The sequence below is a fragment of the Esox lucius genome, chromosome 17 (genome assembly GCF_011004845.1).
Source record: "Esox lucius isolate fEsoLuc1 chromosome 17, fEsoLuc1.pri, whole genome shotgun sequence".
Lineage (NCBI taxonomy): Eukaryota > Metazoa > Chordata > Actinopteri > Esociformes > Esocidae > Esox > Esox lucius.
The window spans coordinates 5,669,461-5,683,463 of record NC_047585.1 but is presented as its reverse complement, the minus strand read 5'-3'; the positions used below and the strand labels follow the sequence as shown (position 1 = coordinate 5,683,463).

General features: G+C 44.7%; 2 protein-coding genes across 10 annotated transcripts in view; one reads left to right on the top strand and one right to left on the bottom strand.

Moving 5' to 3' along the window:
* The window catches only part of tespa1 (thymocyte expressed, positive selection associated 1), a 21,167-nt gene extending 9,300 nt beyond the window's left edge, over positions 1-11,867 (bottom strand). Inside the window, exons 1-10 of one of the 7 annotated variants that reach the window (XM_010905835.4) lie at positions 11,695-11,867; positions 7,680-7,918; positions 7,354-7,396; positions 6,151-6,194; positions 5,967-6,020; positions 4,349-4,385; positions 4,143-4,193; positions 3,826-3,921; positions 2,380-2,588; positions 314-1,602 (exon numbers count right to left, since the gene is read on the bottom strand). In XM_010905835.4, coding sequence (XP_010904137.2) covers positions 314-1,602; positions 2,380-2,588; positions 3,826-3,921; positions 4,143-4,193; positions 4,349-4,385; positions 5,967-6,020; positions 6,151-6,194; positions 7,354-7,396; positions 7,680-7,902 — 2,046 coding nt within the window. In that variant the 5' untranslated portion in view covers positions 7,903-7,918; positions 11,695-11,867. Of the gene's footprint in view, positions 1-313; positions 1,603-2,379; positions 2,589-3,825; positions 3,922-4,142; positions 4,194-4,348; positions 4,386-5,966; positions 6,021-6,150; positions 6,195-7,353; positions 7,397-7,679; positions 7,919-8,866; positions 9,147-10,230; positions 10,375-11,694 lie in introns of those variants that run through there. The other 6 variants (XM_010905837.3, XM_020045121.2, XM_020045123.3 and 3 more) reach the window with 6 other exon arrangements.
* Positions 10,736-14,003, top strand: part of sp1 (sp1 transcription factor) — an 18,064-nt gene continuing 14,796 nt past the window's right edge. Inside the window, exons 1-4 of one of the 3 annotated variants that reach the window (XM_010905840.4) lie at positions 10,736-11,076; positions 11,540-11,622; positions 12,366-13,469; positions 13,702-13,906. In XM_010905840.4, the coding sequence (XP_010904142.3) occupies positions 11,070-11,076; positions 11,540-11,622; positions 12,366-13,469; positions 13,702-13,906 (1,399 nt within the window). In that variant the 5' untranslated portion in view covers positions 10,736-11,069. Of the gene's footprint in view, positions 11,077-11,144; positions 11,346-11,539; positions 11,623-12,332; positions 13,470-13,701; positions 13,907-14,003 lie in introns of those variants that run through there. The other 2 variants (XM_010905839.4, XM_020045124.3) reach the window with 2 other exon arrangements.

Sequence of the window (14,003 nt, the reverse complement as noted above, 5' to 3'; positions counted from 1 at the left end):
CATAGCTTTCATTCTATGGAGGAAGTGTTAATGCAATCGTTGGGACTTAAAGTGTATGCCACGGACAAGCCGTTTTGATCAACATGACTACATTACCCAGATTTGTGGACAACCCTTAGGAATTCAGAGACTGGAGTAGTGTGCACAATTTGCATTTATCAACAATGCTATACTCTAAAATAACCTGACGCTTGTTTCTCCACCCTAACAACTTTCTAAATAGTCACCATAAAGGCAGAAAAATACAGATTTCCAAGTAAACCCTCTCTTCGCCTCTTCTTTTCTGGTACAATCCTAAACAATTGTCACTTACCTCTTCCAGCTCAAAGGAGTTGGCCTGTTGAAGACTGTCCGATGCCTTCGCTTGGACCCGCAGACTCAGGTAGCTCTTGTTCCTGCATCCTTCTGGACTGTACCGGGACCCTGTCGGGTTTGCTGTAGTATCACCACTGGAAGTGAGAACTGCCTCGTGTGTGTCAGAACCAAAACTACAAGTCACATCCGTTACAGTAATAAGACAAGGAGACATCCGGCCACTAGGGAGGTCTACCAGCATGGAAGTCGACTCCACCAGTTTCCCAGTTCCTCCCAAACTTAAGTCTCCCTCTGACTCAGCCTTTGGAGTTACAGCCATTTCTATATGCATGGCAGACTTACTGGCGGCTAAGCGTTCCTCCTCACTTGGTCCGTGTGGTCCATCCAATTGATTTGATTGTCTGACATTCTCAGAGGATGGTCCAGGCAGCTGAATGGCCACATTTGTATTCCGCTGTTGCTGCTGACTTCTGTAGAGTATCTGGTGCACACTCTCGACAATCTGTGGACATATTATGTCATGTGTAACCTTGGCAACTGGTGGCATCGCAGCCACCCAACCTGTGGGACGAATCGTGCTTTTACCTCCTTTGACCTCACTAGCAGGCCTTGGAGAAGTAAGGCAAAAGTCCAGCTTCTTTCGACTAGCGGGCTCACTCTGACCTGACTGGGATGATAGTCTGGGGCTGGGAGTTCTGTAAGTGTCCATAGCCCTATTTGCAGTACCTTTCCCCGTGTCTGTATCCTGTCTTTCAGACAGCGAGCAATTCTGCTTCCTGTCCTTGTCAACAGCTGTATCTAGATGTCCTTGTATCTCCTTGTCTCTATCCTTGGCCATCGTGCTCCTGTCCATAGTGGCACTGGTCCCATTATTGACTCCTATATCTGGACATTCCACATCTCTTGAGACAGCATCGATCTTGGTTTTCTCCAGCACCAGGCCCACCAAGTCAGGCAGACTGCTTCGCTTCTTGGAGTGTGACCCATACTTAGGGCCAGGGTAGACTCCTGATCCGGGGAAAGCAGAGTCTGAACCAACCCGGGTGGAACCTCCAGAGCCAGTATAGAGGCACATCTTAGAAACTGTGTCTTTGAGTCGCTCCACTGGAGACTTGGGTTCGCTGCGGACGCTTCCCATGAAGCGCCATCCAGTTTGCCTGTCACCAGTTGGGGAGTAGCTGAACTCGGGTGGGGCGAGCTTCTGAAGGGGCGTCCGGGACACGTGGGAGTAGAGAGAGTAGAAGGCATTGGCCATGGCTGTTAGCACCTCTACCTGCCTGAAACGACCTACAGGGGGGAGAAACCTTGGTCAGCACAACTGAAAGAGGAAATAACCATTTATTTTGCATGGCTGCACGCCCACCCAAAGAACAAGAAAATTAGAGGTGCATTAAAATCTATTTTTGATAGCAAATATGTATATGTATTGGTGATAAGATTGAGCCTTCTATAAAAAAATGTGATCTGGCTTGAGTCAAGGATCAATAATTTGATAGGTTTATAATCTTAGGTACATCTGTCTGTGGATGTAAGTGTACACTAAATGTAAATATGAAGATCTTCAAACTGTTTGAACTGCATGAAAAGTGCTACATAGAAAAATATATTTAAATGAGTCTAGTACATAAGACTTTGTATTTGGCTGTGGGGTTGTATGGTAGTGATTAAACCAGCTATCGCATTCTCCTTTCAATATCCAGTGTCTATGCTGAGTTTTCCGATGTTAAGTTTAGGCATTAATTCTGATTGGATAAGGTTAGGTCCACGGTTTCTGAAAGCGTTAAAGACCCCATTTGTTTACCTACTGCCAAGCAAAAGGAAATAACACTTGAACCGGCAATGCTCAGAACTTCCAGAATGTTCTAGCAAATCCTAAGCCTTTTTGATAGTCAATTTTGCCCTAGTGGCAGGTTTGAAAGACATATTCTGGTGTCCTGAGAACCTGGCATTTGTGGATTATTGTCTTGAATTTGCTGTTAAAGCCTTTAAAATAATCCAGAAATAATGGTTAGAAGGAGAGTGTGAATGAGTGTTTGCGTGTGTGCGTGTGGGTGGGTGTCTTACTGGCCAGAGAGAGTCCTGGGTCCTCCTGTCGAAGGCGGTTCAGTTGAGACTGGAGGAAGAGGCGGAAGTTGATTCCATTCAGCTGAGAGGGGAAGTTGAGGAAGCGGGTGGGGATGCGGGCAGTGACCGCAGGCTCGTCTAAGCCGAAGCCCAACTGGCACAGCGTCTCCTCTGCATCCTCAGCACACAGCTGCAGTACCTCAGACACACTGTCAAGAGGAGAGATGGGATACACTGTCAGGAGGAGAGATGGGATACACTGTCAGGAGGAGAGATGGAACACAATGTCAGGAGGAGAGATGGGATACACTGTCAGGAGGAGAGATGAGACACACTGTCAAGAGGAGAGATGGGATACACTGTCAGTGGGAGAGATGGAACACTGTCAGGAGGAGAGATGGGACACACTGTCAGTGGGAGAGATGGAACACACTGTCAGGAGGAGAGATGGGATACACTGTCAGGAGAAGAGATGGGATACACTGTCAGTGGGAGAGATGGAACACACTGTCAGTGGGAGAGATGGAACACTGTCAGGAGGAGAGATGGGATACACTGTCAGGAGAAGAGATGGGATACACTGTCAGGAGGAGAGATGGGATACACTGTCAGGAGGAGAGATGGGATACACTGTCAGGAGGAGAGATGGGACCCACTGTCAGGAGGAGAGATGGAACACACTGTCAGGAGGAAAGATGGGATACACTGTCAGGAGGAGAGATGGGACCCACTGTCAGGAGGAGAGATGGAAAACACTGTCAGGAGGAGAGATGGAACACACTGTCAGGAGGGGAGATGGGATACACTGTCAGGAGAAGAGATGGAACACACTGTCAGGAGGAGAGAGGGGACACACTGTCAGGAGGAGAGATGAGACACACTGTCAAGAGGAGAGATGGGATACACTGTCAGTGGGAGAGATGGAACACTGTCAGGAGGAGAGATGGGACACACTGTCAGTGGGAGAGATGGAACACACTGTCAGGAGGAGAGATGGGATACACTGTCAGGAGAAGAGATGGGATACACTGTCAGTGGGAGAGATGGAACACACTGTCAGTGGGAGAGATGGGATACCCTGTCAGGAGAAGAGATGGGATACACTGTCAGGAGGAGAGATGGGACACACTGTCAGGAGGAGAGATGGGACACACTGTCAGGAGGAGAGATGGAACACACTGTCAGGAGGAGAGATGGAACACACTGTCAGGAGGAGAGATGGAACACACTGTCAGGAGGAGAGATGGAACACACTGTCAGGGGGAAAGATGGAACACACTGTCAGGAGGAGAGATGGAATACACTGTCAGGGGGAGAGATGGGACACACTGTCAGGGGGAGAGATGGGATACAATAATATTAATTTTAACCCTAACTGCCCTGGATATGAATGCCTGATAAATGACTAAAACGTCATTTAGAATGTGATGGCTGGTTCCCACTCACCTTGATGCCTTACTGGTGCTGTAGGAGAGTGCACTAGAGGTCATGCTGTGACCCAGGTCAAGTAGGGGAGGAGTCCGCCTTTGACGGGGTGTGCTGCTAAAACAAAGACATGAGACCAACAACAAAAGGACAGAAATGAAAGCCAATTGCCTTTGGCAAAAGAAGAATGAACAATGAACAAATAAACAAAACCAGAGTACAACCCTATAGCCCTCCTAGGACAAGATTACCTACTCCTGCTCTAGAACACAAGTACAGCTTGCCTTATGTCAAATTTTTACAGATCTATTTAGGGTAGCCAGTGGGTTCCAACTGACCTGGTGGTGACCCCAGTGTGTTTGGGTGGTGGTAGAAGCGGTTCGCTGCTTCTACAACAGTCAGTAAACACAGCCGTGGGAGAAGGGAGGAAAAGGTCAACTTGTCACTTCAAACATGACTAATCTAAATCTTCCTCTGGAAAGGAAGTTTCAACTGCATTTATCCAATGAATCTACACATTCTTCATTGATATTCTGTGTCTTACCCCAGCTCTGAGATTCCTTCGATATTTAATGCTGTAGCTGTAAAATATAAAAGTTGTGTTTTAGTTCACATAAGAACAGTGTGTGTTTTGCTATACTTGTGGGGACCGCCAGGATAAAAGGATAGTAAAACAAGGGAAAGCTGGCCTTCTGGGGTTAACTTTAGGTTTGGTTTTGGTTTAGGATTCTGAATAGGATGGTAAAATAAAATATGTTTGAGGGTGTGTGTTTTTGCATTCATGCTTATGTGTGTTTATTCTCCAACAAGACCGTTTGGCTATAATTATTCTGTGGCATTTGTCCTTTTATGTTGTGAGTGACAGCTCTGCAGACACGCTCCCATATTTGTTTTGTATATCAGGCTAATCTTAGGGAGCATGTCAGTCTGTCAGCAGCTAAATCACATGCACCAGGATGTCAGTCGCTCAAGGAAGAAGGGATAGCTTAAGGTTTGATACTACAATGAACCTATTGTTTTAATGCAGTGTAACTAATTACTGTAGGCTGTCACCAACATGAACAGGCTTGCCCTCTCAATTCCAGTGGAAAATTGAGAAAGAAATGTAAGTATTCACTGGTCAAACACGTAATGGACTACATTATTAGAGAAGGCCTATGTCCTTTAAACATATCTGATCACAGAGAATTAGTTGAAATGGAAATAAATAAAACTAAGAGGGAGTCTTTAATGTACAAAGGCAGGAGCACAAACAAAGATGGAAAAAAACCTTCCCAAATCCTGATTGATGATGCATTCCTAATTTCCCTAAAAAGATATGTCCTGCTTTGATTATGGGAAATTACACACAAAGGTCAACAAAAGCATCCAAAAATAACCATTTCTAAATGAAACCATGGTCCTTGTTTTCCTTCAGGTATATATTTCTGAGTGCTGACTTTACTTATGCAGTGTATCCTCAAAATGTAATAAATACATTAATTCAAGCCATTACAGCGTAGTACACATTTTCCACAATCATATTTCATGTCGTTTTCCCATGCTGTCCCAAGTGTGAGTTTTACATATTACATTTCCAGATTCAGTGTATACCAAATTGAAGTGTTTTGAGGTATTATCGCATTCTCTTGTCTACAGTGTGAAAAATATAACTGGGACAGGCAATATAACATCCAAAAAGAGTTTGTAATAAATGTAGCTTACATTGGATGAGCTTAAAATTTCAACTGCAATTTGAACTTTCATTACAGTTTTGCAGGATCTTGTAGCTGAGGGTAGTCCAGTGATAAGCTGTAGGTGCACATATAGCAGTCCATATGTAATGGCTATATTACTCTGAGGAAGACCCCAGCTGGGCATCGAACCGTCAGTCACTTTTGTTTATACATACACTATTATGGATTAAAAGATCATCACAGAGATTGATTCCTGACATTTTTGTTGAGTGCTACAACTCCTTCTTGCCTCATACTAGGCCTTTTTGGTAGTTTTCCATGGCAAGTACTTGCCACCCACTCCTACATTTTGCTTGCTGAGGAGTGAAGCCCACCTGAACTCTGTGTTATGAAATATTTTGTGTATGCTGCATGTGTTCTATGCACATGTGTGTGTGTGTGTGTTTGCATGCCAATGTGTTTCTGTTCCATTTATTTCATGCTTACCTTCGGCACCCAGACTCAGGTCATCTTCATAACTACTGGCTTTCAGCAGAGACTCTGAGAGAAGAGGACAGGAGAGGCAAAACACATCTATAATCAGCATTCTGTTCTGACTAGCATGACATTAAACCCTTTCTCAATGCTGATAGTACATTTCAGTGACCATGGATTTATTAGTCAGACTTACCAAAGGTCAGACTATGACTAGAGTTCTCTGAGCCCCTCTCCAGCCTAGTAAACAAATAAATACACATTCTCAAACACAGTCAAGCAACAACTTATAAATGAAGACATTACCCGGAAAAAAAAAAAGTCGAAAAGGAAGGTTTTGAGTGAGGAACAGAAGGGTTGAAATTGAACACTTCTGTTTCTCCCTTAAAACGTTCCTTTTCAACTTTTTTGGAAAGGAAAGAAAAAGGTGCAGTGGTCTCTTCATTGTTTCCAGAGCTGTATGTCTAATATTATCATATAAGATCATGTTGATGCTTTGTAAAGTGGAGCTGCAGCATTTCAAAGTCTGGCCACTTCCTACAGAAGACGTGCTCCCGCGTTAACAAGTGATTTACCGTCAGATTATCAAGTCACTTCAACCACAGACGTTTTAAGAATGCACCAGCATATGTTTTATCTTGACATTAGCTTCTTCAGAATCTATGCCCTGGAACAAGTCTAACAATATTTAGCTTATTAAGTCACAGTTCCAATACAGTGAAAGCCAAGTTAGTCGTGATATATATGTAAACAATAAGACATGATGGGGTGTGGTATAATGCCAATATACCAAGAGCTGTTCTTAGGCCCAACACATCAAGGTGCGCCTGGACACAGCGCTTAGCCGTGGTATATCCGCAATATATCACAAACCCAGGAGATACCTTATAATACCATGGCTAATCAGCATTCAGGATTCAAACCACAGTTTATTAATTTGTATATATTCAGCCATTGACCGGTATCAAGAAGATCCTTGTCCTTGACACACAGTCAAAAACTCTGATCTAACAAATAGGGTATTCATCAAATCTGTCATGCTTTATTTATGAGCATGTAGCATGGATAGCATATAAAAATCAAAGTGGTAATGAAAGTAATTTTGGGCTGTAATGTAGCTGAAAAGTGAAAATATATTGAGGTACAAGCATCACAATCAAAATCATGTTGAATAAACATCCAAACAATGGCCTGAAAGTTGACAATAGCTGAAAGACATTGAATATGCAAAACAAAAAACATGCCCGTTCACGCTTATAACATTTAACCAAACCACTGACGGTTTCCCTTGACCTCTTTTGTGTTGTATTTTAGTATGTGCCAGTTGACTGCTACGTCATCCTGCTTCCTTGTGAATCTTTCATTTTAAATTCAAACCATGCACAACATGCTCACTCACCCGCAGCCCAGCAGCCAGCTCTTAATCTTTCCTGCAGAGCATCCTGTGGAAACAGCAGACAGAGCACAGCCTGGTTGAGTGTTCAGCACACAGACAATATTTACACTTGTTGCACTCCTTTTTTTCTGTGTTTGGTCCCCAGGCTGCGTGATGCATGATGCACTGGCCCACCACTCACATATTAGGAGTTATAAATACATCATACCAGGCAGTCTTGTTGTTGTAAGGGGGATTTAACCACTCCCGTCCGTTGTAGTTTTTTTATGTTCTGTGTCGATGACACTCAAATGGAAAAGATTTCTCAAGTTACTAAAATAGGAAATTACCTTCTGAGAAGACATCATCCTCTGATACAGACTGCTGTGGGCCAGACAGATGGGTTCCTGTGGGTCCCTGTGGGGCAGAAGGATGGGTATGTTCTGGATGTTGCAGGGTAGAGGGTTGGATATATTTCACTGGTTCCTGTAGCTCTTGCTCTTCAAGGGTAAGCCACTGTCGTCTGTTCTGGACCCAGGCCTGACGCCTGGTTGTTGAAGAGGGGCTGTCCATCAAACCAGGGTGATGCCTTGGGACAATGTTTTTCACGTTTAATTGCTTACTCAGCAGCTTAACAACCCAAATCATGGCATAACTATCATATAATCAGTAGTGGAGTATACTGTATACACATGTTATACTTGATGTTTTCAAGCCAGGACCATCTAAATCAGGGGAGGGCAAAAATGTTGGCTTGGGGGCCACATCAAGATGATGAAATGGTCATTTGTTAATCATAAACAATTTGTGAGCCAGAAAAGGGCAGTAATGAAAGATGTATATAGTAGGTCCATTATAATGTCTAAATAACTTCAATCCTTATTGAGATGTATAAGAGTGGGCTGGTGAGTTATTTTTTTACCCCCATTTTATTAGGCTACCTACCGCGGGCCGGATGGAATTCCCACCCCTGCTGATAGTTTCAGTAGGCTACAGCTACGGGAGCCAAATGGGCATTCCAAGCATTACCAAATTCTCAAATGTCTAATCTTATAGGCAGAGTGATTAGAATAGTTCATAATTACATAATTGGAACGAACAGCCCATGTTTCAAAAATAAGTGACAGAAAACCTTTAGAATAATTGACGGAACACATTCAATCCACAAGTAGATATTATAATCATGAAACAGTTAACAATTCTCAAACAAAACACAAAAGCGTGTTAACGTTGACCATGCGCTTAAAATCTTAACCTACATAATAGTTAAATTATAAGTTCCATCGAGGGAAAATATAGTTTTTAGATAATTGTCTATACTATTGTATAACAGGTGTCCATATAGAAACATTTGAATGAAAATTCGTCATGTAATTTTTGATCTAATTTATTGAACTACTTCCTCAAGCAAAACAATGGATTTTTGAAAATAAAATATTGTTATAAAAGCAAAAGCATGCCGATTCGGGTGCCAAAAAGGTTTAGTCGGCTATTCCAATTCAGGGACTATAAGAGACAAGCAAATCTTCATTCCTACCTTAGCCAACGGACCACAAATTCCACTTTTGGTTGACAGTACCTTTTTCAGAATAGTTGTGAATACTTCGTCCATGCCATCTTTTGTTTTAAATATGTCGATTTACCAAAAATACTGAGACCTTTATCAACGCAACGCATCTCTCTTCACTGTCTCTTTTACGCGCAAATACAAGGAAGGTAGAAAGGGAAGTGGCTTAAACTGAAATGCACGAGCGTGGGAAACATTGCGACACATCCTCCGAGTCCCTACATTTGCCTAATTAATAGCGGACATTATGATACATGTAGGTCTAAATGAAGAGCTCAGTAGATCTTGTACACATTCGGAATACGCTTGATCTGGGTATTCATTATGTGATTAACAATGATAGAAAGATTAATTTGAATCAGATCACAAAACGCCCCTGCATATGCGTCTTTTGTCCTGATGTTGGGTCCATCTTTAGACGTGTGTAAGTTAAAAGACGCATTGTGATTTGATTTATATCCGACCTCAGAAATGTTAACATAAAAGGTCAGGAAAAGAGGATAAAGGAGGCATGTTCAAGGCTGGTGGAAACGAGGCTATAGGGACAGACGGCCCAACTCTGTTATTGGCAGAGCATTCAATGCAGACCAGTTTTGGCTACATAATAGTTAACCTATTCATACCATCAATTATTTGAACTTAACTGGTCAGTGGTAGTGTTATGCAAAACTTGGAGGTTGGTGGTGGCACAATCATTGTTATTATAAAGAATACGTTCTTTATAAACAATTAACCTAATTATTCATTCCGTATCCTATGCAAGCACATAAAAGGGCATATTCAAACCGCGGCTATCTGCTTGGATAGCAATACTCTAAGAGAATTTCGGGAAGGCCCGGGAAGAAATGGACTGGAGGGAGGAGCATTTTCCACTTCCCCTGGGAGGGCCAAGAGTGTGTGGCTGCCCAGACAACTCCACCCTTAAGGGGACTGCACTGTTTACCCCGGCCACATGTGCTCTTGACACCCCTGACGCAATAAAACCCTCCTACCCACGAAAATTCTCCTCCCAAAGCCACCAAACCCGATCCCTCCGTGCGTTATAGGGGATTCGATTATTTGGCCAAGGTTGGTAAGAGGAAGTTGCACCGAGTAAAAAGTGATGGCATTTATTTTGGAGCCCGCTTGTCTCCCAGGCATGAGACAGTTCCTCGTTCTGGCCTGGGTGGAAGCAAAGTCGGCTAAAAACAGAAAAAGGGTACACACGTGTAATGACTAGGATTCCGTTTTTTACATGCAAAATTATTTAAATAAAAAAGAATTCAAGCATGTTTTAGGAGAAAGACAACATGACCGAGTGGAGCAGATTACTGTTTAATTTGAGAATGGCACACCTCTTTTGACCGTTCACGTCCAGTCATCGTCCGATGTACCACGACTCGGCGTAATCGAACTCCCTATATTCGGTTTCTCCACCCAGCCTACACTTTGCGTTTTCCCCAGCTCACATTACTTTATTACCAGGGAGTGGCCAGCGGAAAAGTTCAGCCCCATCTGTTGCTGAATGTATTTCTAATTCGCCTTCCACTGGATTAGGTTGTAAAATGATTCATTTTTGTTTTATTTAGGTAGGGCCAAATAAGAACATTATTATGTTTCGTTGTTAGTATTAGCCATTTATGTTCTGGGTTTCGTCAGAAAAAAATTTAGGCCATGTTTTTCAATGGCGCCTTTTCCGCCAAAAACACTTTTGTCAACGTAACATCAATCAGACTAAAAGGTACAACCTACCATCAGTTTACCCCACCCAAATAACTGCCCATGGCCAAGTCCCCATTGGTTAGCACATCCATTTTACAACCGCTAGCATTCTTATTGGACTGCAGTCAGTGTCACTCATATATGGATTGCGCTTGATTCAAGTTGCACGGCGAGCTTGTTGGGGGACTGTGGGAGAAAGATAATTCGTTTTTTAAGTGTAAATGTTCAGTCCGTTGTGGCTCAATTACTATATCAAGCTCACACTCCTCAGACGTAGACGAGACCTGCGATGCAGTCAACTTATAAAACAAATCTGCATTTCTATTGGTCCCAAACAACACAATTCGACATCTGATTGGATCATATTTTTTCCTTCTGACTCCTTCGCAGAAGAGCCATCAAGTTCGGTTAATGAGCAAAAAGTTGATGTCAACCCAAAAGAAGCCCGAGTAACTCCTCCCGTCTCGAAATTATGAGTGGTAGGTTAACTTTTTTCTTCAAAAGTAGAGTAGTTTCTAAAAGTCTACGAAGGTAACTAATAGTAGCCAATGGTTATGGTACAGATGTAGGAACGTAAGAAGTTAGCAGGTCACAAACTGCCCAGCTATTTAGCATTTGATCCCCATTTAACGTGATCCAATCTTGGCCAAACTAACGTAGCTAGCTATCTAGCTTACTTAGCTCTAGCTAACTGGTCTTGCTAACATTAGCTAGCTGACGTTACTTTTTGTTAACCAACTACTATAAGGTTTGTGACCGTTCATGTACTATTTATATAACTGGCATAGCTAGATAGACCGTCCGTGATATTGTCAGTGTTTCTGTATAATTTAATTGTAACGTTATTATTGCCATGTCAGTGGTAATGTGTTAGCTAACAAGTTTCTTTGACAGCCATTAGCTAGTTAGCAGCTAATCCAGTTGTAACGTTACATTTTACAGACCAACAGCAAGATGAAATGGCCGCGATGGTGGAGAGTGGCGGAGGCTTCCTTCAAAAGCGGAATACAAATTCCGGACACCAAGTACGTTAACTAGATATGTTTGCCAGTAAAGGACACTTTTCCAGATGACGTGTATTAAATGTATCAAGCTACCTGTACCACTGATGTTATGTTGGGTATCGAAATGACTCCTTCCTCCAGGCATGTATGTTTAGGAAATGATCACGCATGATGAGACATTCTTTGCTAGCTATGGATCTAATGCTTAACTAAACTGTGGGAACGTCAGAGGGAATGGATTTTGATCAGTGTTGTTGGTTTCTGCCGAGCACATGTCACCGGGGTGGGGATATAGGCAGTCGTAGAGGTGGATTAGCCCACACGGGGAGTTCCCGTCAGCCCCCTACTTTAACAGCGGCTCGCACAGCCCATTTTGGCTGGCCTCTGAGGGGGTGGCTTCGGCAGAGTGAGCTAGTTTATAGGGCAAGATAAAAGTGTGGGAGGGAGGTGGGTGGGTTGGGGGAGGGGAAGAATAGCCCGCCGTTGCTCTTAAAAAAAATGTGATCCCACCCATTTGCCACTGGCGTTCCCCAATTCTTTATCGCTCTGCTCACTCTGCCTGCTGCAGCACAGATGCTGGAATGCTGTGTAGTGTTTCCCCAATCATTGTACCGCATTGCTGTTAAAAGCACCGCAAATGTGAAAACAATGTTGTTGTTAATGAGTCACTGACTTGTCATTTTATGCTTTCATTGAACCTTTACTGGTGGATTTACATTTTTAGCTCACAGGGTCAGCACTCAGCAGACCAATTTTTCTTGCAGGACTCTCAGCAGCCATCTCCACTGGCATTGTTGGCAGCGACCTGTAGTAGAATCGACACTCCTGGTGATAGCGACTCCGGCTCTGAACAACAACACCAGCAGCTAGACCTAACTCAAGCCCAGCTGACCCAGGCAGCGAATGGGAGCTGGCAGATCATCCCGGTCAGTTTGGGGAGTTCCTCCGGTTCCAACACCATCACCACTGACTCCACCGGGATGGTCATGACCACTGGGGACTTGGGGAAGAACAGAGGGCAACAGCAGGTTTTGACCACGGTCTCCAGCGGGCACCAGGGACAGCAGCAGTACGTGCTGTCTTCAGCTCCTTCCCTCCAAGGCCAGCAGGTCCTCACTATGTCCGGGGGCCAGGTTGTGTCCATGCCTAACATCCAGTACCAGGTCATCCCTCAGTTCCAGACAGTGGACGGACAGCAGCTACAATTCACCCAGGCAGGGGTGCAGCAGGACCCCAACAGCGCTGGACAGTTCCAGCTGGTGTCTTCACCGAACGGTGGGCAGCAGCTGGTCAGAACCACAGGCGGGGGGAACATTTTAACCATGCCCGCCGGGCTGTTGCAGCAAGCCATCCCACTACAGAATCTGGGCCTGGGAAACAGTGTCCTGCAGAACAGCCAGGGCCAGTTCCAGTTGGCCAGCGTGCCGGGGCTGCTGAACGGCAATATCACCCTGCTCCCAGTGAGCGCAGCCAGCGGTGATGGGAGCGGGGGGGACAACAGCACCAACCAGCAACTTCAACAGATCGTGTCGACCTCCGGAGGATACTACACCAACTCCACCACCACCACCACTCAGACAGCCACTTCCTATGGCAGTATGGCACAGCAGACCCAGAGTACCAATGGCTTCCAGAACTCAGTCGGCGGAGTCCCCATCCAACCGGACAATCGTGACCAGCAGCCGCAGCAGATCCTCATTCAGCCCCAGCAGTTGATCCAAGGCGGCACCTCCCTGCAGACCATATCAGCGGGAGGGCAGGTGTTCGCAGCCCCAACGCTCACTCAGGACGCCCTGCAGAACCTGCAAATTCAGACCATCCCCAACACCTCACCCATCCTTCTGAGGACCGTAGGGCCTAACGGACAGGTGAGTCGGGAGTACCGATCCAGGCCAGAGTTCCAAGCACTGACTAGGTTTATTGTAAGGTCATAACGGGGAAGCCTGGAAAAAGTAGGCCGGCATCTGTTTATTGGTACTAGTACTGGTGGGCGTAGTGCGCTAAATCCCAGAAGTCTGTTTTGGATAGCATTGACTTTGTTGATGAACTGACCTAATTGTCTGACCTTATGAGCCGACCACTCACTTCCCTCCCATCCAGGTGAGCTGGCAGACCCTTCAGTTGCAGAGCCCGGCAGGGACCCAGATCACCCTGGCCCCCATGCAGGGACTCTCTCAGCTGGGCCAGGCACAGGCAGGTGTCCAGCTCCCAGGTCTGCAAACCATCAACCTCAACACGCTGCAAAACTCAGGCATCCAAATGCACCAGCTACAAGGCGTCCCCATCACCATAGCCAATGCAGCAGGTACACAGAGATTCAGTCTCCAGACTCTGGTTGGTTCTTGTTCAGCACTGGGGCGCAGCTCAAATAGTGCACTGTGAAGGAAATGTGTGTGCAGGAT